A 27,500-nucleotide genomic window follows, 5' to 3' on the forward strand; every position below is an offset into this window, starting at 1 on the left:
TGCGAGCATGTGTGTGCATGTGTGAGTGTGTGTTTGTGTGAGTGCGTGTGCGCGCAAGCATATGAGTTTGTGTGTGTGAGTGCGTGTGTGCATGTGTGAGTTTGTGTGCATGTGAGTCCGTGCGTGCGTGTGTGTGCGCATGCGTGTGTAAGTGTGTGTGCGTGAGCGTGTGTGTGCATGTGTGAGTTTGTGTGCACGTGAGTCTGTGTGTGCCTGTCTGTGTGCGACCTGCCTGCCTTTAAGCCGAGCAGGTGGATTAAACACAACACACTCTCTCTGCCCTTTTTATTTGCTCATTGACGTGTGGCGCTCCCTTCTGTGCCACGTATCGAACCTCATTATACACAGTGAGTGTGTGATGGTGGTGGTGTGTGTTGGTGGTGGTATTCAGAGCTGTTACCCTACAGACAGATTCTTTAATCTGATTATCATCTCCACCGTCACTGTGCTGTTTTCTTCCTCAGAGTGTAAACGAGGGAAATGGATATAAGATCTAACACACAGCAGACAACCTTCATGTTCATAACTCAGTGTTTTAGCACTTAATCACACCTGAGTGTGTGTGTGTGTGTGTGTGTGTGTGTGAATAATCACTACATGTCCTGGACACAGTTGGACTGAGCTCAGATTCCTGTTTAATGTGGATTAACATGCTGAATAATGGAAAATCCTGTAGTTTTAGAGCTTCGGTTCAGTAACCGGTTACCAAACCTAATAAACCTGTATATTTATTTGCTCCGGACCTTTTAAGCACACAGGAGCAGAGAGTCGACTTCGTTTGTTACTTGACTTGATTGAGCCCAGTTGGAATATTCTGCTGTCAGAGTCACACTGGAGACACCAGTGGTGTGTAAAGTTTCTGCACACACAGACTGCATTAATGCGCACATCAACGTTTCATAATAACATTAATGAGGCTTAAAATTAGAAAAGAAAATGAAACATAGAACATCTGAAAATATCAGTCTGGAGGGAACAGTGAGCGACTGATGAGTATCGTAGCGTCAGGATTTCAGCAGCTTGTGTCTGGATGTTTACAGGTTAGTCTGAAACTCACAGTTCTAAGTCATGTACGGTATATTGGTGATCGATCCTGGACTCATGATGCGAGCACTGCTCTGCTGCTAAACGAGACAAACGTCTTATTTTTCTCTGAAGGACCTGCCGTGCTAATGTTGCTCCTCAGAGCGCGCTCATGTTTGTGATGCCCTTCGAGGTCCTGACGCTTGTGGAGAGTGAAAGCTGCGAGTTTCACAGCAAATTTGTGAGAAACTACACTTGTGGTTTTCTGACTAAACTGAATCACACTCGAGCCTTCACACTGTGAGAGCAACGTCTGCAACCTTCAGACAAATATGTCATAAAGCAAGCCAATGGCTGTCTAAATGTCCTCCAAATATAACAGTCAATGGTTGGACAGCTCCCAGTCCTTCCAGAGCTCCCAGTCCTCCCAGAGCTCCCAGTCCTTCCAGAGCTCCCAGTCCTCTGTCCTTCAGAACACGTCTAAAAGGAAGAGTCTGATCGGTCGGCACACGGTCACGAGCCTGCTAATGATCTCTGATCGACACAGCCAAGGTGTCTGAGCCAGCTTCTCATGCAGAGCTGCAGATCTAAAGCAAACACCATCTCACACACACACACACACCAGTGAGTTCCCATGGCTGAGAAGAGCGAGCACGATGCCAGATCCAGCTTTTATCTCCACGCTTTATTGAACTCAGGAGAATTTGCTAGCGGAGATAAAAGTTCTAAAGTTCGAGTGGAATTAAAGTCAAACTCGACACCCACATTAAACATGTTTATGTTGAAATATCTCCGTGTCGTTTAGCAATTCTGCTGCTAATTATTATGATTATTTGTTGGCTGGTGCTGTGCTTTCTTTATGCCTTTGAGCGGTTGTGAGGTCACAGGAGGACGCGGTTGTTGATAACATTTGTAATCTTAATATGTTTAAAATAAAAAATGCAGCTATACAGTGGAGTCTGGTCTGGGCTCGTTAGCCTTCTATGTGAAGGTGTTAATGTGTAGAGTGTACGCTGTACCGGTGTAGAGTGTACGCTGTACCGGTGTGGAGTGTACGCTGTACCGGTGTGGAGTGTGCGCTGTACCGGTGTGGAGTGTGCGCTGTACCGGTGTGGAGTGTACGCTGTACCGGTGTGGAGTGTACGCTGCACCGGTGTGGAGTGTGCGCTGTACCGGTGTGGAGTGTGCGCTGTACCGGTGTGGAGTGTACGCTGTACCGGTGTGGAGTGTGCGCTGTACCGGTGTGGAGTGTGCGCTGCACCGGTGTGGAGTGTGCGCTGCACCGGTGTGGAGTGTACGCTGTACCGGTGTGGAGTGTGCGCTGTACCGGTGTGGAGTGTGCGCTGTACCGGTGTGGAGTGTGCGCTGCACCGGTGTGGAGTGTGCGCTGCACCGGTGTGGAGTGTGCGCTGTACCGGTGTGGAGTGTACGCTGTACCGGTGTGGAGTGTACGCTGTACCGGTGTGGAGTGTACGCTGTACCGGTGTGGAGTGTGCGCTGTACCGGTGTGGAGTGTACGCTGTACCGGTGTGGAGTGTGCGCTGTACCGGTGTGGAGTGTACGCTGTACCGGTGTGGAGTGTACGCTGTACCGGTGTGGAGTGTACGCTGTACCGGTGTGGAGTGTGCGCTGTACCGGTGTGGAGTGTACGCTGTACCGGTGTGGAGTGTGCGCTGTACCGGTGTGGAGTGTGCGCTGTACCGGTGTGGAGTGTACGCTGTACCGGTGTGGAGTGTGCGCTGCACCAGTGTAGAGTGTACGCTGTACCGGTGTGGAGTGTGCGCTGTACCGGTGTGGAGTGTACACTGTACCGGTGTAGAGTGTGCGCTGTACCGGTGTAGAGTGTATTTTTAAAACTATTAGGAGCAGCAGGTTGTGCGTGCGTGTTTGTGTGTGTGTGTGTGTTTGCTTCTGGATCTCTGTGTGGAGAAGATCACGTGACCCTCCGGTTCCTGGTTAAAGCTTCACATTGTCCCTCATCAGCACTTCTTGGCTGCTGCTCACTACAGATTCCTGCAGCAGCTCCTCAGGGAGCCTAAGTAGTGTTTTGGTGTGAATGGAGCTCTGCACAACATAATGTGAAGCTCACTGTAACTTACTCCACTCTGATTTATGTGTCCAGTCTTTATTTATTGAGCTTTAAAAGAAGATGGCAGCTTTGGCACAATAGCTCTCACCTCAGGGATGAATCACAACGTGTCAGAGCTTTACTGCTGCATGGCAGGATGATTTCCTCTGAGCAATGAGCACGGCCTGTATTTCCCTCACACACGCACACACACACACACACACACACACACACACACAAAGTCAGAAAATATGAAATTGTTTTTATTCTGAACAATCAATAGAGTACAGTACAGAGTAATCAACACGTTTGTCCCACAGTATTCTGATTGCTCCATACTCTGACAGCAGAGCAAACCAAAGCTTTATGTGCTTCTGTTACTCATCGTTTCTATAGAAACAGCTCGTTCACAACCGTGATAGATTTATTCCCAAGATGGAGATGCTTAACATTTATGGAAGGAGTCTCCAGTGTTAATGACCGAGGTCACAAGCTGTAACTTCAGACAGACGAGTTTAAAGTGTGCGGAAACTCCAAAATAGACGTTTTATAGTGATACGTGAACGAAGATCTAACACGATACGTTTTATTTAATACACACACGTCGTAGTCGCTGTGGTGTAAAGGAATAAAACACACAACACCACGGTGATTCCGCTTCATCACTTCACTCGGTTGTAGTTTTACCCTCCTACAGATGATGAGAAATTTGCACTGTAACACAAAACCCTATTCATAAGCAATCATGATATTTCTTGGTGCCTCAGAGCCTGAGAGAAATGATAAATTACCTTCTTCTACACAACACACCTTCACTGTGATGATTATCCTTCCCGCTGGCTCGGACCTCGGCGTTAACAGCAGCGCTACGCAGAACAGCCAAGAAAGTCGTCGTGGTGTCGATGTAGAGAGCCGAGAGCTTTTGGCACCGTGTTCACACAGACTCTTCATTATGCACAGAGGAAGCTGCGGAGGCTCACGGCGGTTCGCTCGGCCCTGCCCGGGCGTTTCCCAGCATGCACGTGGCTCGTGCTTTTTGTCCATTCAACAGCTATTGATATGCAGATTTCACTGTTCAGCAGCAGTTATTTTTTTTTCCCCGACTGCCTACGTTCACAGTCCCTGTTAGAGATCGATTGATGGATCCTGACACAAAGCCCTCGAGTCTCGAAGGATCGAAAGACGTTTGTGAACTTACTGAGCATCGTATGAGAGAGAGGAGAGAGCAGGTCTGAGACAGAGAGGAGAGAGCAGGTCTGAGACAGAGGAGAGAGCAGGTCTGAGACAGAGAGAGGAGAGAGCAGGTCTGAGACAGAGAGGAGAGAGCAGGTCTGAGACACAGAGGAGAGAGCAGGTCTGAGACAGAGAGAGGAGAGAGCAGGTCTGAGACAGAGAGAGGAGAGAGCAGGTCTGAGACAGAGAGGAGAGAGAGGAGAGCAGGTCTGAGACAGAGAGAGGAGAGAGCAGGTCTGAGACAGAGAGGAGAGCAGGTCTGAAACAGAGAGGAGAGAGAGGAGAGCAGGTCTGAGACAGAGAGGAGAGAGAGGAGAGCAGGTCAGAGACAGAGAGAGGAGAGAGCAGGTCTGAGACAGAGGAGAGAGCAGGTCTGAGACACAGAGGAGAGAGCAGGTCTGAGACAGAGAGAGGAGAGAGCAGGTCTGAGACAGAGAGAGGAGAGAGCAGGTCTGAGACAGAGAGGAGAGAGAGGAGAGCAGGTCTGAGACAGAGAGAGGAGAGAGCAGGTCTGAGACAGAGAGGAGAGCAGGTCTGAAACAGAGAGGAGAGAGAGGAGAGCAGGTCTGAGACAGAGAGGAGAGAGAGGAGAGCAGGTCAGAGACAGAGAGAGGAGAGAGCAGGTCTGAGACAGAGGAGAGAGCAGGTCTGAGACAGAGAGGAGAGAGAGGAGAGCAGGTCTGAGACAGAGAGAGGAGAGAGCAGGTCTGAGACAGAGAGGAGAGAGAGGAGAGCAGGTCTGAGACAGAGAGGAGAGAGAGGAGAGCAGGTCAGAGACACACAGGAGAGGGGGGAGAGCAGGTCTGAGACAGAGAGGAGAGCAGGTCTGAGACAGAGAGGAGAGCAGGTCTGAGACAGAGAGGAGAGCAGGTCTGAGACAGAGAGGAGAGCAGGTCTGAGACAGAGAGGAGAGCAGGTCTGAGACCGAGAGGAGAGCAGGTCTGAGACAGAGAGGAGAGAGTGAAGAGCAGGTCCGAGACACACAGGAGAGGGAGGAGAGCAGGTCCGAGACAGAGAGGAGAGCAGGTCTGAGACAGAGGAGAGAGAGGAGAGCAGGTCTGAGACACAGAGGAGATCAGGTCTGAGACAGAGAGAGGAGAGAGCAGGTCTGAGACAGAGAGGAGAGAGAGGAGAGCAGGTCTGAGACAGAGAGAGGAGAGAGCAGGTCTGAGACAGAGAGGAGAGCAGGTCTGAAACAGAGAGGAGAGAGAGGAGAGCAGGTCTGAGACAGAGAGGAGAGAGAGGAGAGCAGGTCAGAGACAGAGAGAGGAGAGAGCAGGTCTGAGACAGAGGAGAGAGCAGGTCTGAGACAGAGAGGAGAGAGAGGAGAGCAGGTCTGAGACAGAGAGAGGAGAGAGCAGGTCTGAGACAGAGAGGAGAGCAGGTCTGAAACAGAGAGGAGAGAGAGGAGAGCAGGTCTGAGACAGAGAGGAGAGCAGGTCAGAGACACACAGGAGAGGGGGGAGAGCAGGTCTGAGACAGAGAGGAGAGCAGGTCTGAGACAGAGAGGAGAGCAGGTCTGAGACAGAGAGGAGAGCAGGTCTGAGACCGAGAGGAGAGCAGGTCTGAGACCGAGAGGAGAGCAGGTCTGAGACAGAGAGGAGAGAGTGAAGAGCAGGTCCGAGACACACAGGAGAGGGAGGAGAGCAGGTCCGAGACAGAGAGGAGAGCAGGTCTGAGACAGAGGAGAGAGAGGAGAGCAGGTCTGAGACACAGAGGAGAGCAGGTCTGAGACAGAGAGGAAGTGTGATCTGAAACAGTAAAGGCAGATCAGACATCATGCCGGCTTTCAGAGCAGTGAAACTGAGGCGGAAGAGCTGTGCTGTGAGCTGGAGGACGAAGCGTCAGGCTCGTGCTGCCTGGACGTTCCTGTACAAGCTCATCTTCAGGGTAAGCATGTGTTTAGCAGTGTCTCATTCCACCTTTTTCTGTTTCTGATCTCAAAGCTCCAGGTATCGAGATCAGACCCAGACCCGGTGCTTGCGCTATTTAATCACAAACAGTCTCTCTGCAAATTTCTGTTCTGATGCGGCGTGAGAGACGCAGACAGAGCTTTAAATACGTCACGTGATCTTTCGGGATGTTCGGATCATCTCACCAGCTTCACCTCCGCACCAAGTCTCCATGGAGCTCATGGACATTAAAGTCTGAACCAGTCAGTTGTACAGAACATCTCTGTGTGCTGTAACATCAGAGACAATCAGAAAAGTCCTCTTTCCTTATGAAAAGAATTGTGGGTAATATTGGATGGATCTACTTGACTGGATTGTAGAGCAACCAGGTTCTTGGTTTGCTCATTTCAACCCTCTACTATTTAGGACTTGTTATTTCTGGTCTCTGATACTGTTTATGATGGATAGGAGATGTACATGGGGTTAAACACATGGCCAGTGTGAAGCATGTTCAAGTGGAGAACATCGACAGAGAGAGAGAGAGAGAGACACGTCTGCTCTGCATATCTTCCTCTGTTATTTTGGTCTTCGTCCCGCTCTCTCGCCTCCACATGCTCCTATTTTCATCTGTTTTTTGTGGTTCATCACAGCGGCGTGGTGACATACAGCACTGCAACAGCAGCCTGTCAGAGGATGACTCACCTCACTGTACCTGCAGCTCCACACTCGTCATTCAACTCGCCATCCTGATGTATGTTTCTCATGATTTTCCATTAGCCTCACAGCGGTGTTCAGCTGTGTGTGTGTGTGTGTGTGTGTGTGTGTGTGTGTGTGTGTGTGTGTGTGTGTGTGTGTGTGTGTGTGTGTGTGTGTGTGTGTGTGTGTGTGTGTGTGTGTGTGTGTGGGGGGGGGCTCCGGAGTTACCGCACAACTCATCTTCACCCACGCGAAAACAAGCGGCATCTCTAAAACACCATCATCAGCAGGGGGTTCAGTTAATGTGTGTGTGTGTGTGTGTGTGTGAGGAATAAAACACTGCGTCGTGCTGTCGGAGGGAAATAATCCACGACTCTGAGGTTGATTCTTTTCCTGTAACAGCACATCCACGGGGGGTTTATTCCTCTTACACCACAGCAATCTGCCCACCAGAGCAAACTTTATTTATTACAGATCCTCATACTTTTATCTGTTTATGGTTGTGTTTAATGTTCCATGAAGCAGGTTCTCCAACATCTCTGTACTGAACACATCCCTGAACACTTTTAAAGAGTTCATTTGTTCTGAAAGTTTGATGAAGACGAAGTGATGACTACGTGTTAACAGTGTCACGTTGTCGTTATCGGCGTCACGTGAAACATTGATGTTTACACTGTGTGTGTGTGTGTGTGTGTGTGTGTGTGTGTGTGTGTACGTGTACTGAACGTGATAAACATTTAATCCGGATACATCTTAGCTGTTCCTATCAGCTGCAGTGAAGATGCAGGCGTGTGTGTGTGTGTGTGTGTGTGTGTGTGTGTGTGTGTGTGTGTAACAGCTTCTAATCTTTAATTAATGAGTGATAATGAGCTCCTGGGAGGCGCAGCGATCACGTCTATGGTCTACACTCTGCGTCTTTTCCTCTTCCTCCCTGCTCTCTCTTTATCTTTATCACTCTCTCCTTCTTTTCCTTCTTTCTCCCACATTTTTGACGGGTCTCTGGAGCAGCTACACAGTAATTAGTGAACGCTGCAGGCTCCATCCGAGACTCACGACTCTCATTCAGCTTCGTACCCGCTTACCCTTTTTTGTTTGTTTGTGTTCACACACACACACACACACACACACACAAACTCAAAGCTGGCTGCTGTGTCGCCTGTTTCCTTGGTGCCCTTTATCAATTTCTTAGGATGTGGGTTACACACATGTGCGCACACACACACACACTCACTAACTAACACACTCACACACACAACACAACACAAAGCTGGCTGCTGTGTCACCTGTTTCCTTGGTGCCCTTTATCAATTTCTTAGGATGCGGGTTACACACACACACACACTGGTTCATTGTGGTATACAGAGATAAACCGCACATTGACACGCTGCCAACACTTTACTTTCACGTTATGTGATTTGTATGCAGAATGTTTTGGTGTATTGTGTTGTGTTTGTGTAGATGATCACACTCACATCTCAGGTCACTTACTGTTACAGACAAACTGCTGTTTATTTTATTCACTGCTGTGGAGGTGATAGTCACGTCTATACTGATGTGTGTCAGGATCGGATAAACGCTGACACAGCTCTCTGTCTCTCTCTCTGTCTCTCTCTGTGTGTGTCTCTGTGTGTGTCTCTCTCTCTCTCTGTCTCTCTCTCTCTCTCTGTCTCTCTCTCTGTCTCTCTCTGTGTGTGTCTCTCTCTCTCTCTGTCTCTCTCTGTGTCTCTCTCTCTCTCTGTCTCTCTCTCTCTGTCTCTCTCTCTCTCTCTCTGTCTCTCTCTCTCTCTCTCTGTATCTCTCTGTCTGTCTGTGTCCCCCCACCCCCCCCCCCACCCCCCCGCACCCTTCCAAATAGGACTAATTGATTGTTCTGCCATTTCTTTTAAAAGAGATGCGACAGAACACTGAGGTTAATTCCCAGAGACACGGCCCACAGAGGAGAGAATCATTTTTTGGTTTTAAAAAGAAAAACGTCTCATCTGCTTTTTTTGTTTGTTTGTTTGTTTGTTTGTTTGTTGTATTTATTTATTTATTTTTTCATCAATTCGGACTCATTCTGTGGCTAAAAATGATCACATGACCTTCAAATGCTTCGGAGCTGCATCAGTGATTATGTGCAGGAACCAGAGAAGAGCCTGTAGAACAGCAAACTTACACGTCGAGAGGTTTTTTATAACCGAGTTGGTTATAAAAAAATCAAATACAAGCACAAACAAATAAAAAGGACTTGGAAAGAAAACTTCTCCAGATGGATTATGATCTGGAGCGATGAAGCTGAGGATGAGGATTCAAGTCCTTTTTATATCAAAGCTTTATGGATCATTTTTCTTTACAATCTTAAATGTTGAAATATTAAATATCTTCCTCCATTTTTGGATGTTTTAATGAATTTTTCACTCCTTAAAGCTTCTCTTACATTCGCTTCTAGAGCCTTAGGATCTAAAATATAAACTATTTAATTCTGCAGTCAGGAGGACAAGAAGTTGTGGCTCATGGGTTCATCGTACGGTTAAAAAACGGCACGAACGGATCACGAGCGTCCGACCTTCAGAGTGACTCCTCACTACAGTGAAGGTTGTTTTATCACTAATGCAGTTATTTATTCCCCATCATCTATATTGACAATGTCATTCCAGGCGTGTGTGTGTGTGTGTGTGTGCGCTCAGTGGAGATCTTGGCGACACTCCCGGTGTTCTCAGTGCTACAGAACGAGACTCTTATCTACTAAGAGGCTCATGAACCAGAAGTCGATCTGAAAAATGCTGGAAATTACAACTTAATTTTTTCCAGGTTGCTTCGCTTTATAAAATTCTAAATCGAAACGCTTTATCGATGTCTGTTTCAGCGTAAAGGGTCCGATATTTATTTGTATTGTTTTTTTTCCTGTATCTGTGTGATATTTTTATTTGTGGGCGGAGCTTACATGGTCCACTCGGCCGTGTCGAGCCTTACAGCGTTTCCACCTTCGTATTTCAAGCTGTGTCCTGTGGTTAATCACAATGTCTCTGATTAGGGATCATCCACAATCGGGTCATAACATCACCCAGGAATGTGGGAGGAGTTTTGGGAACGTGAAGTAACGACGCGGAATCGAACAGTGTACGAGTGACACAGCAATTAGTGTCAAGCAGGGGGTGCCAATACTTTTAATCTTACTGAAAATAGAGAGAATTCGAAGTGACTGAAACAAATGCAGGTCTCACAACTCGCCAAGCTCTAATTCAAGATGACGGTGTGTATCACAGCAGAGGAAGAGTGACGGATTCACGTGCGTCGGTTTACGAGACGACGCCGAATTCAGATTAATTCATCAAATAAATCTGCTCTGCTCTTACTGAGGCTTGTTTTATTTATCCACGTTATTCCTTCATTGTGTCTCACATGTTGATTTCAGATATAATGAGATATAAAACATTGTTCAGTACTTTATACCTTTCTGGTATCCAGTTTAATTTAAAAACAAGAACGAGCTTATTTTCTTTTCCCTCATTACGCTGTGGGTCGTCTGAGTGTCTGCTGTGTGTGTTGCAGAGCGTGGAGACGGTGTGCACCCTGTATCACTCCCTCCAGGACGCTTCCGGAGGACTGATGGAGGTCCGGAAGGAGACGACGGGTCCGGACGCCGCCCTGCTCAGACCCTGTCCACGACACATGTCCGTCACAGAGAGACTACGCAAAGTCGTGCAGGAGTTAGTGGACACGGAGAAATCCTACGTCAAGGTAAAACCCGAGTTGGGAAAATAAACACACAGATTTGGAACCAATAGAGAATGTAAGAGCAGGGGATTATGGGTAATGACGCTTCAGGTGATTGTGTCTGCTCTGACTCGTCATCTCACACCATCAGACACACTTTATTGTGTCTTCTTAAACAAGTGATGCAGAGCAACAACTGATAAGTCGAAGAAAGAAAGATGGAGTAAAAGAAGCAGAGGAGCGACGCAAATATTATCGAATGGAGAAGGAAGATTTAGTTTATTTTTAATAATGTTTACAGTTTTATATTCCTTCATTATATGTAGAAATAAATGTAGAACTCTTATAGAATGAGTTGCATTTAAATAATATTTAGCATTATGGTTTGTGTTTAAAGTCAGACGCATAACGCTAATAGTTACTAGAGGTTCAATTAAAGTCCGTCAAGCCGGCGATTATTAAATTCATTCACTCACTCTCACTCTACCGCTTATCCGAACTACCTCTGGTCACGGGGAGCCTGTGCCTCAGGCGTCATCGGGCATCAAGGCAGGATACACCCTGGACGGAGTGCCAACCCATCACAGGGCACACACACACACACACACACACACTTTCATTCACTCACGCAATCACACACTACGGACAATTTTCCAGAGATGCCAATCAACCTACCATGCATGTCTTTGGACTGGGGGAGGAAACCGGAGTACCCGGAGGAAACCCCCGAGGCACGGGGAGAACATGCAAACTCCACACACACAAGGTGGAGGTGGGAATCGAACCCCCAACCCTGGAGGTGTGAGGCGAACGTGCTAAACACTAAGACACCGTGACCCCCGCGATTATTAAATTGTCTGTTAAAATGATGTAGAATTGCACTGAGATTCGCTTGCTAGCTGCAGCAGGAGGACGAATTCACCATGATGTGCTGCGTTGGCTCTGATATGCCGCAATAAATATAGCGACAGTCTGCCAATGCTTTAGCACACAGCGTCGTCGTGGGCAAGACGGGATTCTGTTACAACCCCCCTGGCTGAAACAAACAATGTGGGATATGGAATTAAACGTTCTAGTCTTTTTCTGTTAAACCGAACATAAGGATAAACTGTACACTGAAATCTGGTCTGGATTCATTTCTTTTTGTTTTGTCAGGATCTGAGCTGCTTGTTCGAGATCTACCTGAAGCCCCTGCAGAAGGAGACGTTTCTCACACAGGATGAGGTAAAAAAACTTAACATTATCCCGTTTAAGCCGAAGACTAAAATGATAATATAATGAACGGTGTTAACAGTTGTGACTAATGCTAATGGCTAGTGCTTTAGCCTGGCTGAACCGGGCTGGACCGCGTCACGGCTCAGGATGTCTCCGGAGAGACGAGCGAGCGGCATTAAAGAGCCATTAGCGCGCTAGGACGTGCCCTTGTACAGAGTGAGCGAGCTGAGAGAGAGAGAGCGAGTGGTTAAGTAGAGCCACTCAGGATAATGTGACCGAGTGATAAACATTAAGCACTGAATGTCAGGACGAGTTAAGAGCCGCTGTGTGTTTACACTTTATCGCTTAGACCACTCATTGGTCAGATGGTGTTGGGGGTCCTACTAGGGAAACTCTTATAGGTTCTCTGTAGAACCCCACACCAAAGGGTGTTGTGCATGGAGTCCAGAGTTCTTGTGACCCTTCACCATCCACCATCTTGACTAGGATAAAGATCTTACTGCAGATGGACACTGAGGAACCACTGAGGAACCCTTCTTTTTATATCATTAATTTCTCCCTTTGCCCTGTTTATTCATTTTGTGTTTGCTTTCTTCTGCATAACATTTGCTTTCCTGACTATTTTAAACACCGTAGAATAACACCGTCTGTCGTCTCGTCCTCTTTTCCCAGATGGAGAGTTTGTTCGGGAGTCTGCCGGAGATGCTGGACTTCCAGAAGGTGTTTCTGCAAACCCTGGAGGAGAGAATTGCCTCGACTCCAGACTTCAGCACACTGGAGACCCCGGGGCAGTTCAGGGTAAATCTCAGCTCTCACTACGCGTGACGTCTCTTCGTCTCTTGTCGCCGTGTCGTGAGTGTTATGGTCTGCGCTTGTGGGCGTGGCCTGTTCATAAGTAGCTAAAACGTACAGCCTGCATTTAACTAGTTAAATTAAATAATACAGTAAACACTACTTTTACTTCTGAGCTTTTTTATTTAATTATTATTATTTTTTATACCTTTTTTGAGCCTAACTTCTGCATGTTCGAGCGTCGTCAGTCGTCAGCGATTATAAACGTCAAGACGCATGAATAGATTTTCTCTTCACGATCCATCAGGACTGTAACATCTCCCTCTCTGATATTCACAATGATCTTTTGTTCCGTTCACTTTTGTTCCGATATTAATGTTCCGTCTGAACCTGATTATTATGCCGTCAGAGTTTATTCTCTTTATTTTCTCTCTCTCTCCTTTTTCTTTTGTTGCTGTTCAGAAGCTGCTTTTTTCTCTCGGAGCGTCGTTTCTTTACTACGCCGATCACTTCAAACTCTACAGCGGCTTCTGCGCCAATCACATCAAGGTCCAGAAGGTTCTGGAAAGAGGTACGTTCCCATGCCGCGCTTGTGACGGTCGTATCTATAGCAGCGAGAACGTTAAATCGAATACGTTTAATGTTCACTTTATGGTTTATTTTTTTGTGTGCAGTTCCTCCTTTAGTCAAATCATTAAAAATATTTTTAATTAACATTAAATTCTAATCTTGGGATTTACAGGTTAACGTGCTGATGAAGTCTCTGATGATTAAATGCAACACGTTCTGCATTAAAACGTGTAACGTGTGTGAGCATCGTGCTGTTCATCTGCAATGCAGTTCCTCTGCAGCCTTAAAAGCTCTCACATCCTTTTAAAGTTTTTTCAGGCTCATAAATTTTATGAATTTTGTCCTCTTCAATGCAGGAGGTCTGATCTATAATAAGGATCTGATCATTAAACCTGATTGTGACTAAATATAACTGGAATAATGTGTGTAACATTGGCCTGGTTTCAGTCTCGGGCACGCTGCCCAGTGTAAAACCAATGGAAGCATGAGCTCTCGACTCTGAGGGAGCAGAAAACTGCCCCCTGGCGTCTTTAATTTGTCCCATTACGGGATCAGAACATCAGCTCTGTACACAGGAACAGAGCCCAGGGTTCCGTGTGTGAGGAACGATCCGGAGCTCTGACAGCGTGCCACTGACTGTAAAAGGCTCGTTTTACTGAAACCCCAAAGTCAGGAAATGTGTGTTAGTGATGCAGTCTGTAGCCGTGTACTTATATCTGTATGTTTATCTGTAGATAACGAGTATGAGCTGCAATAGAAACAGTAATGTATTCATATCAGAGCTGCTGTTACAGAACAACAGTCAATCCGACCTTACTGACCAATCAGACCTTACTGACCAATCCGACCCTACTGACCAATCGGACCCTACTGACCAATCAGACCTTACTGACCAATCAGACCCTACTGACCAATCAGACCCTACTGACCAATCAGACCCTACTGACCAATCAGACCCTACTGACCAATCAGACCTTACTGACCAATCAGACCCTACTGACCAATCAGACCTTACTGACCAATCAGACCCTACTGACCAATCAGACCTTACTGACCAATCAGACCTTACTGACCAATCAGACCCTACTGACCAATCAGGATCTGGTGTTAATGAGCTAACTCAATACCTCATGATACCACTTGGCTGTTTAGAGCAGAATAAATGGTTATGTAACATTTTATAATAATATTTTAGTTTTTCTAAAGCTGAATTAATTTGAACAACACGAGCCGGATGTGATTGGATTCATTCATTAATCCTGTGTGAATTGTGTTGGAGTAATAGACCTGTGGCCACCCCCTGCTTCTCAGAGTACATGTGTAGTGTAGGGTGGTGTAGGGTGGAGTAGTGTAGGGTGGTGTAGAGTAGTGTAGGGTGGTGTAGGGTAGGGTGGTGTAGGGTAGGGTGGGGTGGAGTAGTGTAGGGTGTTGTAGGGTAGGGTGGTGTGGGGTGGAGTAGTGTAGGGTGTTGTAGGGTAGGGTGGTGTAGGGTAGGGTGGGGTGGAGTAGGGTAGGGTGTTGCAGGGTGGGGTGGAGTAGGGTAGAGTAGTTTAGGGTAGGGTGGTGTAGGATAGGGTAGTGTAGACACAAACGCTACTATCTCCTGAGCTGTGTGTGTGTGTGTGTGTGTGTGTGTGTGTGTGTGTGTGTGTGTCAGCAGTGTTGGTAATTACAATTTCTCACACACTGCGTCTGTTGTGCGGGAGATGTGCTCGTGCAGCGATAAAGATTTTTTTTTTGCCTACGTGTTAATTGCCTGCCAATTACACTCCAACGTGCGAGAGCGGCCTCGGTGTGAGCGCTTTGTTAATTGCTCTCACTGTCTCTGATACTCGACACAGAGAGGTAGAGCTGTTCAGGGACGAGACACAGTAACATGGCTGCTCCGCTCTCACCTCATTCATCTGCAACGAGGCGCGTTTACTGCAGCGGCCATAAACATAAATAAATAAATAAATAAAAGGGTTTGGGGGTGGAGGGGTGTCCAAGAGCTGTGCTGCCTGCTTGTGGATGCGTGATGTGGCATGATGTGATTATGTAAATGTGTCCTGTGTGTTCAGCTAAAACAGATCGAGCCTTTAAGGAGTTCCTGGACGCGAGGAATCCAACCAAGCAGCACTCGTCTACACTCGAGTCCTATCTGATTAAACCAGTGCAGAGAGTGTTAAAGTATCCTTTACTGCTGCGGGAGCTGGTGTCCCTGACCGATACGGACAGTGAGGAGCACTACCACCTCACGGGTACGTACACACACACACACACACACACACACACACACACTGTGCTTTACTCTAGTGTTTAATTGTTACAGAGGCCTTGAAGGCGATGGAGAAAGTGGCCAGCCATATAAACGAGATGCAGAAGATCTACGAGGATTACGGCGCTGTGTTCGATCAGCTGGTGGTGGAACAAAGTGCATCAGAAAAAGAGGTACGTCTTCATCCCTAAACCAGCAGCTCCCTCGGCTGCTTGTCGTCAAACCTGCGCTACAGTCAGAGCAGCTGTTAGCTCTATGTACCACATCAGCCTGTTTAGTGACATCATAAAACAAGTCCATAAGAAGCTCCGCCCCCGAGCAGGTTTTAATGCCATTTAAGAAATTAGTCACAAGCATCAGCCGTCTATATAAAGTTAACTGTGACTTATTGAGTATTTTATAGTGTTTTATTGTGTTTGTCTCTCAGGTCACAGAGATTTCCATGGGAGAGTTTCTCATGCATTCCTCAGTGACGTGGATAAACCCGTTCCCGTCTCTCGGCCGCATGAAGAAGGAGCCAGAACTCACCGTATTTGGTAAATAGCTACTTAACACACACACCCTTACCCTTACCCCCCCCTCCCCACACACACACACACACAGGCTTTTAATTGTCATCAGAAATTCATTTTCATTTTTTTAATTCCATTTGATTTAAAAACAGCAGGTCCAGGAAAATGGCATTACTTTAAAGTTCAACTGACTTCAGAATTGAACACGTACAGAGTATTAAAGGTGCACGATGTTTTAAAACCGAGTCGGGCCGACTAACAAAACTAACGCGTAGCCAATGAGCACAAAGGGGCGTGTCTTGTCAATATGCGGCGGAGAGAGTGTTCAGTGCTCATGTGTGACATTAGCAGAAAGCGATTGAAACACTGACATGACGGAGACCTGCCGTTACCTCTGCCTCGGGTACTAGGTGTTGAACGTCGTCTTCCGCGTGAAACAGCTAAACCTTTCACGCTACAACACACAGTACTACAAAAACACATCTGTGTTACCATAGTATTACTCATTGTGTTCATTTACTGATAAAAATATCCCCTCGGCCAGCTGAACCAGCAGGTTCCGCATGTATGTGTGGGCGGAGCTATCAAAACAGGGGTGACACCCATTTGGGTTAGGGGCGTGTTTGTTTTGGTAATTTTAAATGTCAACATTGGCTTTCAAACAACGTGGACCGCACCTTTAATGTGCCTCTATTGTAAACATCTTGTAGACACGAAGCTAATAACGTTCGCTGGTATAAAAGTGACGACGTGTCTTTTCCCTCACCAGTGTTTAAGAAGGCAGTGATCCTCGTGTGCAGAGAGAGCAACAAGCTGAAGAAGAAAATGGTGAGTCTGCTCTCTGTCTTACTGCAATAATCAAACACTGCTAATGAATCATTATTCCCTGTGTGTGTGTGTGCGACAGAACGTTCCACGCTCTGCCCACGCGCACGGAGATCAGGACAGCGTTAAGTTCCGCTGGCTGGTTCCTCGCTCTGCACTGCAGGTCAGACTGGGGAACACGGCAGGTACGACGGCACACACACACACACACCCTGATTACGCCACAGCATTACTGTATTCTGATTGGTCAGAAGAAAACATGTAATCGTCGAAGCTTTAAAGATTTCTGCAAGGGGAAATATGTTTATTTGACATTATAAGAACTTAACACAAGTGAGAAGAGCAACTAACTCATTTCACAGCTGTTACACAACCACAACATAAACACAATTTCTTGCCTTTTGTCTGTTTAAGTAGTAAAAAAAATCGTTTGTAACTTGCTGAGACTTTCATGATGTTCTGGTGCAGAAAAAAAAGAAAGCTTCAGACTGATAACATAAAGGGTTTTATTCCTTATGCTCTACACAAACAGGAGGCGTTATTTATTGCACACGTTTCACATTTTCTTAAATTCTGTAACAATTTTAAATAAATGAATAAAAAGCTGAACGAGAGATTTATTAGAGTTGCAGCATCTCCATGGCAGGAACTTTACACTGGGACAAACACAATGAACAGGAAGCCATCAGATATTCAGCATTACTGTGTGTTCGGTGGAATAAGTGACACACACACAGTAATGTTTTACTGATAAAAGACGAGCGAGTTAAACGAGTCAGTCATGTTATTTTGCACACAGAAATGAACTGCGTCTGGGAGCTGATCCACACTAAATCTGAGCTGGAGGGTCGACCCGAGACGGTGTTCCAGCTGTGCAGCAGGTGAGCGACACCATCATTTGGCTCAAAACAGAAGCTCTGAGCGATGTACTGAGATGCTAACTGTATGCTAACATCTCCTACAGCACACCTGAGAGCAAAGTGAACACGGTCAAGGTGATCCGCGTTGTTCTGCGGGAAAACGCACGCAGGGGGACACGAGGAACCGAGCAACCAGCTGAGAGAACCTGCAGAGAACATCTGGCTCCTCTGAGGGGAAGTTTACCTTCATCAGCTAAACTCGGTCAGTCCCAGCACTCACACACACACACACAGTCATGTTTAACAGACAGAATCCCTAAGAGGAAGGTGTAGCTTACACACTCTTACACAGTCATCCATTGACCTGTCTGAGGTTCTCTCACGTGTGTTTCAGGTTCCTCTCGAGCATCCTGGTTGTGCCAGAAGCCCACCAGCATTGACTCTCTCGCCAAAAGTGACACACTGAAGCCTGTGCAGTTAGACTCTGATTCGGCGAGTGAGAGCAGCGGAGACCCGCCCAATGCCCCTTCATCAGAGGCTCCGCCCCCTCCCTCCAACCTCAGACGCGGGAGCATGAGGGAGTCGGACATTCTCAGCGATGACGACGGCTTCAGTGAGCGCTTGGCTCGCCGTGACTCCACCCCCGGGTCGATCGAGACTCGGTTCCACGAGCTGCACCTGAGCGACGAGGCCCGTGAGGAACCCGAAGGTCGTGAGGTGAACTCTCCTCAGCTTCAGCTCAGACGGGCTCACTTCAGCGCCGTGAGGCGGCGGTCGGCGAGAAGCGAACCGAGACGCAGCCAGGCGGCGCTGCTGAGTCTGAGGCAGCACAGCCACTCTCTGGACAGCCAGTCAGACTGCACGGGGGTCAACGTCGACCTGAATACGCTGCTAGAGCGAGACTTCAGCGTCCACAGCCTCACCTCCGTCATCAACGAGGACTGTTTCTACGAAAACGCCAACAAGAACAGCACCACGGCTACGCCGTCATAGCCACCAGTCTGTACACTGTTTAACGTCTGGAAGAGGAATTCGCTTTAACCTTCAGGCCACGCCCAGACATCCAAAGCCACGCCCCCACTGTCACTTCTGAATAAATAAGTGACAGGTAAGGAGAGCTTCCACGTCCTCATGGGGTTCTCTGTAGAGCCAAAGCATGGGTTTGTTTTCCTTTTTTCACAAACACAAGGAAACAACAACAATCATTAACTCCATGTTGCACAGCGTCTCGTCTCCCCAAACCTGCGCCGCCCTGCAGGAACCATCCAGATGTTGCATCGGCTTCTTTTGTGCCTTTTTATTTGTCCTTTTATTTTTACATACTATGATCTTTACAGTTTTTAAGCTTTTTATTATTTATTGAAAACATTGTTCCTTTTGAATAGAAAGTTAAAACTTGGTGTTTTTATTTTGCATGAGGTTTGTGACTGTTCTGGGGTCAGTAACAGTAAAAACAGCTTTTTTTTTAAATGCCAAATGTGTACAGTATTTTTCTGAATAAGTGTAAATTTAATTTGTACTGCGGTTTATCAGCGTGGCGTTTTAACGATGAGTCACGAGTGTTGTGTAATAAAGTGACGTCGGTGATGTATGGTGGTGCTGCAGAGGTTTGTAAATGAACCGTGAATAAAAACGTCTTTTGGTATTCGACCGTGTGGCCGTAATGAAATAAACAAGATGGACGACCTCGGTCACGGAGAGCGAGACGAACGGGAGCGTGTCCGAGCCTGATGGAGTCGCGCTGAACGCTGGGGTAAAATCCCTCAGGCAGAATTAGTGGCTGAATCAGCAAGAGCGCATTTAATGCAGCTTTATCTACTCGTTAATGTCCTGATTTTCAGTTCGCCATTAAATTAGTCAGCGAGTTAAACAGCTGGGAAAAAAAAACTACTGTCATTTACAATTTTGATGCGACTCCTGATGCACAACGATAACCTCCGGCGTTCATAAAGAGAAACAGACCAATATTAATGTTCTATATATATATTTACTTTTTACACAGGTTTTACAGATGTTAATGAAACACACGAGTGACATCTTTTACCTGTAACACGACGTCCGATGGCGGAAACGTTCAGTGTTACTGAGCAGCACGTTGGAGTTTTTGATATGAAAGTGAAGCGGCTCAGTTTCTTGGAGGAAAACGTTGCTCTGGCAACAGACTGAATTTTTTTTTTTTTTTTCCAGGAGATTTCCACATGCTATCTGACCTTCACAGGCATTATTCTGCTCTAACAGTGAAAATCTGCTGTCAGACGTTTTATTTATTTATTTATTTATTTACTAACTATTCATGCTGCGCTGTAACCTCAGACGTCTCTAAAGTCGTTGCTAGAGAAACATTTCTCTCTGTAAAGCTCGACGGAGCTCTTTGTGCCGCTGTTGCTTTGCTGTATGACAGCAATTCGAGTCAAATGTAAACTCTTCTGAACTGAGCAGGAGAAACGGCCTGAATAACGACAACAATGAGAAGGTTTTCAGGTCCGGATGCGTCGAAGGGCCTCGTGTGAGGATTCGCTTTCATTTGGAGGTTTTTTTCCCTTTTTAAAGACGTGAACTGCAGACTTTTTGTTTATCAGCAATAAATAAAGATAAATACTGCAGAAAATAAAACTGCACCAAACTCTCACCTCCAAGTCTTTGTTTCTTCTACAACTCAACAGCTGGAATAGAAAAAAAATGGTATAAAATTTCGTCCCTGTGTGCTGCGGAGTGTCACTGTCGGCCGTCAGCGTCGCTCCGATTTCATCTGTCTGTGTCTGTGACGCTTCTGCCGCAGCTCTTCTCTGAACTCGTAGCTGAACAGGTCGGTGTTTTCTCTGCACAGCTTGCCGTAGGCGTCCGTTAAAGCTCTGAACTGACCGACGGAGATGTCGGCGGGACGGAGAGTTGGGTCCACGTCGGCACGCCGCAGGAGCTCCTCCGTCATCCTGAGTCTCTGAGCCTCGGGAAACAGCATCCTGTAGGAGAGGAGCAGGAGCACGTCACGCTGACGTTAATAACGTGGTGATGTTACAGGAAATAAATCAACACCTTCCGACCAATCAGGATGCAGAATTCAACACCGCTGTGGTCTCGTGATTCGGATCGTTAACGTGGTGTTTCACAGACGTTCAAAACTTTACATCTCTCTCGATGTGAAAGAAAAATTCTCTTAAAACCGTCGTCATCATCATCATCATCATCCTGTCGCTCCTCACACGGCCTCCGTAATCACCAGGGGAAAATATCTGTGTGATTAACGTATTAAATCATTCTGTTGCTTTCGTTCTAACAGGCTTCTCATGTTGGGCGCCAATATTTTGGCTGTGATTAAAGCCGCCATAGTAACGTACAGAAATACTGTATTAATGAAAGGGATTCGACACAGTTTGTGTTCCATGTTGTGACTTTAACAAGAGAAACTGGGCTTTAAAGCTTCGGCTTGTTATTTTCACGACTCTGTGATCTGACGTCTCGCCGCCGCCAAAAAAAATGCTGTCAAAAAGTTTCCTGCTGAATTTCTGTCATCTTCCTTCATCACGACTGTTCCTGCAGGATACAGTGACGTGCTCTCGGGGTCTTATTAATATAATAAATATTTTGTCTCTGCCAAAGTAAAAAATATCTATAAATGGGGCAAAAAGTTTTCACTCCTACGGAAATAAAAAAAAAAAAAAAAAGATTTTTCTGTAGAATGTGTGTTAAAGCAACTGGCCAATAGTGAGTGAAAGTAAAGGCTATAAAAATAAAAAGCTAAATCCTGGTGCATAAATATTGGCACCCCAAACAGAAGATGCCTACAGACTTGTGTGCTTTTATTACAGCGCAGCTTCATCCCTCATCACCATCGTCTCAGCCCAGTGCTATTTACTGAGTGATACCAACGAGCCTTGGGTGATGGATATTAAATCAATATATCAAAAGGAAGGAAGTGAAGATGAAGAGCAGAGAGGAGAAGGTAGAGAGGAGAAGAGCAGAGAGGAGAAGAGAAGGTAGAGAGCACTTACTCGAGTCCTTTGTGGCAGTGCTTCCTGCGGAACTGAAAGACGTTCCTGACCACTTTCTCCACCAGCTTAAAGGGCTGCTGGATGCGTGGCTTAACCAGAGGAGTGAAGTGAACCACCCCCACGTCCACCTACACACAGAGGAATGAAGAGAACACAATCACGGTGAAGCAAGACTCCCACACACACACACACACACACACACACACACACACAAATAAGGAGAACACAATCACAGTGAAGCATGACCCACACACACACACAGAGGGATGATGGACAGCTAGCTGCAGGGAAGGGTGAGTGGTAGAAAAGGAAGGCAGTGACGCAGCAGTTGCCACAGTAACACCTGTTTGAAGGGGCCGAGAATACAAAAGACCGGCTGCTAAATGTCTCGTCGAAAAAACTGCCACATGAAAACACAGCATGAGAAACAGCATCGTTTTTATACCCCAACAAACCAGCAAGGAGACTGTTATGATGCTGGGATTGATGAAGGGGGGAGAACCAACATTTAGCCTCGACTCCTCTTTCCCCTCTATCATCTTCCCTCTCACTCATCCTTTCTCTGTCTCTCTTCCTCTCTCATCTTCTGTCTTTCTCCATCTCTCTCCCTCTGTTTCATCCTCTCTCTCCTTCTCTCGCTCTCATCCTGTCTCTCTCTTTCCCCCTCGCTCATCCTCCAGTCAGCGCTAAGCTGATATGACAAACTGTTGAAGAAAATCGTGCCAGAGCGAGCGAGCAGATCGGAGCAGAGCAGATCGGAGCGATGCCGCGCTCCTCCTCAGATCTCCCTCCCTCACAGTCTTGTTTTTTTTCCCCTCCTCTCTTGAGGCACAGCTCTTCCTTTCACTGTGAGCAATAAAAAGGAGCCGTGCACAACGAGCCCCAGGAGTGGAGGAGCGTAAATTTCTGTATCGCCTGGACGGTGAATGAAGAGCACCATATGGACCGTTTTATCCTTTCTTCTCGGCGGACAGACTGAGGGAGAACCTCAAGATTCAGGAGAAACAGATAACGGACATGATAACGTCAAGACCGCCGTCGTCTCAAACAGGTAGGTGTGCGGAGTCGTGTTCTGTAGCGCTGAACGCGGGAGGCGTTTCGTTGTCATTTACGTCTCCCTGTTTAATTTGGTGCTGGTATGGATGAGAATGTGGAAGTGATGAAGGGAAAACTTCATCAGTGTGATGATGAAAAAAACAAACAACAACACGGCTGTGATTCATTCGCTGTCGAATCGTTCGTCCGATCCGGACGTAGCTCGGCTCTGCACCGGCACCGTACGAACTTTAGCGTGCTGCAGTGATGCAGGAAGCCGTCCGTCAGTCCTGCACTTCTCCTTACAACTTAAGGATGAGACGCGCAACATCACGGCGTTAATTAGAAAAATAAAAATCAATGAAATCGATGTTTATTTAAAATACACCAGAGTATCTATAGTGTCTCCTATAGAGGCTTCTGTCCTGTAGGAATTACACCATATATATTCTGCAGTGTGTGTGTGTGTGTGTGTGTGTGTGTGTGTGTTGGGGCTTGGGATGGGGGGGGGGGGGGGGGTCGATGTTGCTACTATACATGCAGCAGCATTTCTGCCTTCTGAAAGGTTCCAGTCACTTTGGAGTGTGATTTATGACACAGCAGCTACACGGCCTCGTGCTCTCACCCTCTCGCCCGCCCACTGTGTAGTGATCTCTCTCTCTCTCTCTCTCTCTCTCTCTCTCTCTCTCTCTCTCTCTAATAATCCACTCCTGATAACCACAGCACAGGAAAATCCTTCATCTTAAATCAATGGCACGTCAGCATCACTGTCGTTAAAACACACTGCATTTAAATGATTCGTAACTCTGAGAACGACTCGTTAATAAACCACACAAACACACACACACGCACACACACATACAGTAAAAGGAAGAAAGAAAAAAAAACATCCTCTACAAAAGTGCCAATTATAAACAAAACTCTAAATCTCTGGTTAAATATAAACTGTGAATCAACACGTTCACAATCAGTTCACCGTGTTCTCGTCGATTATGTAACGTGTGGAAGGAGTCTCCAGCGTCAGAGCTACTGTCATGTTCACTAAACCCTCCAAAGATAAACATCGTATAAAGGATGCGTTTTTCTGCATCGCCCAAAAGAACTGAAGCCCAATTTCTGAAGCTTAATAAGCAAAAAAATTGCAATTACAAAAGTAAGTACAAAAATAATCAAGGTTACAAATTCGGGAGGGACGATCGGTAAGCCAGGACAGATGGACTCCAGTTATTGTGTTATGAAAAGTTTTCGAGGCCACAATTACACAAATACTGTCATTAATAAATTCTCTATAAGCAACAAACAATCCTATATCTTCATGTTCACCCACGATGTTCTCCAGGTCCCTCAGCCAGAAAGACTGCGTGATTTGTCATTTTTGTTATTGGGAACGTGAGGTGAAAATCCCTCAAGACTAAAATAAAGCATCGTTCCTGAGCACAACAGCCTGAGAACAATTCAATACCCAGCCGTGAATACAGGAACTGACGGAGGTGAGAAAACAATCCTGCATTAATCATGACGACGCGTCCGAAAAACACGCGCAAGTACTTTAGCTGGAGTGGAAGGAGAAAGCAGGGATGTGCTGCAGTTCCTGCTGCTGTGCAGAAGAAAAATAAATAAATAAATAAAAGTACTCCTGTGTTCAAGGAACAGCCCACGGCACGGAGAAGAAGCAAAAGTGTTGCCTGATATCTGCAGATCTCAGCTGAGACACATGACAAGCAGGAACGGATGTTTTTTTTAATGGGAGAACAAATGAAACGTTCTTCATGAATGTAACGTGAAAGCAATTTTTGAAATAAACGACTGCGCAATAAAAACAGACAACAAACGCAGACCCGCATGCGTCAGGATGTAATTTGCATTTATATGAACACGAGAGCTCGTTTGGTGTGGACACCGAGACAAGGACGTTTTCAGGGGACCCTCGGTAACAAACTGCACGTTCAGCTAAATATGAAAAGCTCGGATGCGAGCGACAAAAAAAAACAATCGTGTCCTGAAAATAAAGCGAATGCAAAGTGGACAGAAAAATTCCCAGACCAGGGGAAGGATGATGATGTCGTCCAGCGAAGCTGCGGTAAAGAGGTGATAAAATCAGGGCCGTGGGCTTTTAATAAGGCCTCGTACCTTCACACTCCCCTGGTGCATGTTAGCAGTTTGCTTCTGTCCCTATTATTTTGTGGAATGGCAAGAGATTTATACCAGCTGTTATTTAGACTGTGTTGTATGTAAATCAGGAATATTTATGGAAATAATTATTACAACTGTTTAATTATTATTGTTCAAATTTTACATTTTAAAGCCCATTTTACATCAGACCCAGCAGTGCTACTGCAAATGAATGTTATTAATCGTGATGAATGCTGTTCTTATTTAGAGATGAATCAATATAAATAAACACACACACACACACACACACACACACTCACACCAAAGGTTTTCTTGGTTATGAAACAAAATGTCAGCCAAAACAGACATTACATTCAGCACCGATAGCAGAGTGTGATGACTGAAGGTCAGCAGAACAGAACGCAGGACTGTGACTGTTGCTGGGGTTCGTGTTTGGTTTACTACAAGTATCGATTCAGGACGAATTCAACATCAATGAGAAAGACACCAAAGGCTGAACTGACTGGACCACACACACACACACACACACACACACACACACACACACACACACACACTTCATATAGACCTGATTCAAGTAATGAAGTTAGAGCTAGCTGCAGTTGGTTGGTTATACGGTCTTTATAAAATCAGCCCAGAGTGTGTTTTATCTCGCTCTCTGTCCTCTTTGTCATTCATGAATCAAGGTCGTATAACTGCAGAAGGGAGATGGAAAGGGGAGGGGGGGTGGGTTCTGGTCCCTGCTTTATAGAATATATTCCTGTATGCGTGTGTGTGTGTGGTGTGTGTGTGTGTGTGTGTGTGGTGTGTGTGTCAGTTTAAACTAAATCGAGTTCACCTTGAATATTAGACTAAATAGGGACAGGTCCTTAGACTCACTGTGCATCACCAACATCTGGCCAGATGAAAGGTGAAGGACGGCTCATGTTCTGTTCTCTCACAATGTTCTGATTAACACATTAACGATGTGCAGAACCGAAAATGTACTAATTATAGAACAGCATCTTAAAACACGTTTAATCATATTATTAAACATCTTTCATGTATGTGTACATTTTATAATCTGTATTTTATTTACACTAATATGTACCAGGTAAAAATAATTAAATTCCCAGAATGCACTGGGGCCAAATTTAAGGAATAAATCTTAGTAAAAAATATTGGCAATAATTATATCTTTGATATAATACTGTGGCAATAAATAAACATATAATAAACACAAATCATGAGAAATAAACAAAAATAAACACACCCTTATCTTACTGTCTGTACAGTAGATATATGTTAGATTATGTTAATTAGCTTAAGGGCTAGTTATGCTAGGTGCTGTTTAATACAAAAGTAGATTATATAATAAGTGCAAAATAAATTTCCCAAAAACACAAACCATGTGTTTGTAGACAAAAATAAAACTTTAAATTGTAGTTTACAGAATGATGTTAATTCTAAACCGAATTCCTTGTGAGTGTCAACACAATAAACCTGATTCTGATTCTAATTCTGATTCATAACGGTACAGAGACGGGTTGCCAGATTGGAGTCACTTCAACACGAGTGACGGGTTTTTTAAATCTATCCAAATTCATTAGAACTATTAGGAGTTAATGTAACGAATAATAATTAGATCAAGTTTATTTTGTCTACAGAAATATTACATTTTATAGCACAAATGTTGTCTTTTTTCGATTATAGTAATTTTTTTGACGCGGGGGATTTCGCTAAACATGGCAACTACACGCGAACACTTTCAGTACAAGACGGAGGTAAAAACAGCGTTAAAACAGCGGAGTCCGTTTGTTCATCGTGACGCAGAAGGAGGAGAAAAACACCCAGGAGGAGAGAAAGAGAGAGAGAGAGAGAGGAAGAGAGGGAGAGAGAGAGAGAGACGAGTTCATACCCCGTGTTTTCGTTGTGTGTGTGCGCGCGCGCGATTCTGAGGCAGCGAGTGAGGGGCTCGTGCGTGTGCGCGTGTGAAGCTCTGCACCAGTCTGAGGTAAAGATGCTTCTGTTATTTTCCTTTAAACAAAATCGTGTAAAAACCAAAAAAACACGCAGCACGAGCGTGTGTCAGCCTTCAGCGCTTTTTAATGTTGTTAAACTACAAACAGGAACAACGTTACCCGGTGTGAGGGGTGTGTGTGTGTGTGTGGGGGGGGTGTATGTGTGTGTGGTGTATTTTTGTGTGTGGCGGGGTATATGTGTGTGTGTAGGGGGTGGTGATGTATGTGGTGTGTTTTTGTGTGTGGGGTGTGTGTGTGTGGGGGGGTTATATGTGTGTGTATATGTGTGTGGGGGTATATGTGTGTGTGTGTGGGGGGTATATTAGTGTATGTGTGTGTGTGTTTACGTGCACGGGACACCGTCATGTAGCCCCACAAAGATCAGGGTGTCCCTTTGCTGTAAGGAGGAAGACGCAAGCTCTTCATCATCCTTTGTTCCTGGTGAGGGAAAGTGCTGAAGGGGATGATGAGGTGGATGATGATGATGAAGAGGAGGATGTTGACTTGCCTGATCACTCACTCAGTTCTCTGTTTATTTCCTCAGGAAGCCGCTGGTGCTAAAGACGACCGGACGCTTAGACGAGCGCCCGTGTGAATGGTGTCCCGGCAGACGAATTGGTTAAGATGGCGTCCACAGGCACACAGATCTTTGGCTTTGTGCTGGCGCTGCTGGGCATCCTGGGTGTTACGGTGGCCACACTGCT

The 27,500-nt window shown here is 46.0% G+C and overlaps 3 protein-coding genes across 7 annotated transcripts in view; 2 read left to right on the forward strand and 1 right to left on the reverse strand.

Annotated features, from left to right (window-relative positions):
* The window catches only part of tiam2a (TIAM Rac1 associated GEF 2a), a 78,111-nt gene extending 59,002 nt beyond the window's left edge, over window positions 1–19,109 (forward strand). For all 3 annotated transcript variants that reach the window (XM_060880531.1, XM_060880530.1, XM_060880532.1), the window contains 12 exons: window positions 10,444–10,632; window positions 11,764–11,832; window positions 12,496–12,621; window positions 13,078–13,186; window positions 15,246–15,425; window positions 15,497–15,615; window positions 15,870–15,978; window positions 16,724–16,782; window positions 16,862–16,964; window positions 17,579–17,660; window positions 17,744–17,901; window positions 18,034–19,109. In XM_060880531.1, coding sequence (XP_060736514.1) covers window positions 10,444–10,632; window positions 11,764–11,832; window positions 12,496–12,621; window positions 13,078–13,186; window positions 15,246–15,425; window positions 15,497–15,615; window positions 15,870–15,978; window positions 16,724–16,782; window positions 16,862–16,964; window positions 17,579–17,660; window positions 17,744–17,901; window positions 18,034–18,632 — 1,902 coding nt within the window. In that variant the 3' untranslated portion in view covers window positions 18,633–19,109. The remainder of the gene's footprint in view (window positions 1–10,443; window positions 10,633–11,763; window positions 11,833–12,495; window positions 12,622–13,077; window positions 13,187–15,245; window positions 15,426–15,496; window positions 15,616–15,869; window positions 15,979–16,723; window positions 16,783–16,861; window positions 16,965–17,578; window positions 17,661–17,743; window positions 17,902–18,033) is intronic.
* The window catches only part of tfb1m (transcription factor B1, mitochondrial), a 28,918-nt gene continuing 18,686 nt past the window's right edge, over window positions 17,269–27,500 (reverse strand). For both annotated transcript variants that reach the window (XM_060880539.1, XM_060880538.1), the window contains exons 7-8: window positions 21,629–21,756; window positions 17,269–20,599 (exon numbers count right to left, since the gene is read on the reverse strand). In XM_060880539.1, coding sequence (XP_060736522.1) covers window positions 20,368–20,599; window positions 21,629–21,756 — 360 coding nt within the window. In that variant the 3' untranslated portion in view covers window positions 17,269–20,367. The remainder of the gene's footprint in view (window positions 20,600–21,628; window positions 21,757–27,500) is intronic.
* Window positions 22,467–27,500, forward strand: part of LOC132852139 (claudin-20) — a 5,733-nt gene continuing 699 nt past the window's right edge. Inside the window, exons 1-2 of one of the 2 annotated variants that reach the window (XM_060879194.1) lie at window positions 22,467–22,679; window positions 27,341–27,500. The exon at window positions 27,341–27,500 is cut by the window's right edge and continues 699 nt beyond it. In XM_060879194.1, the coding sequence (XP_060735177.1) occupies window positions 27,421–27,500 (80 nt within the window). In that variant the 5' untranslated portion in view covers window positions 22,467–22,679; window positions 27,341–27,420. Of the gene's footprint in view, window positions 22,680–26,682; window positions 26,790–27,340 lie in introns of those variants that run through there. The other variant, XM_060879195.1, reaches the window with a different exon arrangement.

Source organism: Tachysurus vachellii, chromosome 10 (genome assembly GCF_030014155.1).
Source record: "Tachysurus vachellii isolate PV-2020 chromosome 10, HZAU_Pvac_v1, whole genome shotgun sequence".
NCBI classification, from domain to species: domain Eukaryota; kingdom Metazoa; phylum Chordata; class Actinopteri; order Siluriformes; family Bagridae; genus Tachysurus; species Tachysurus vachellii.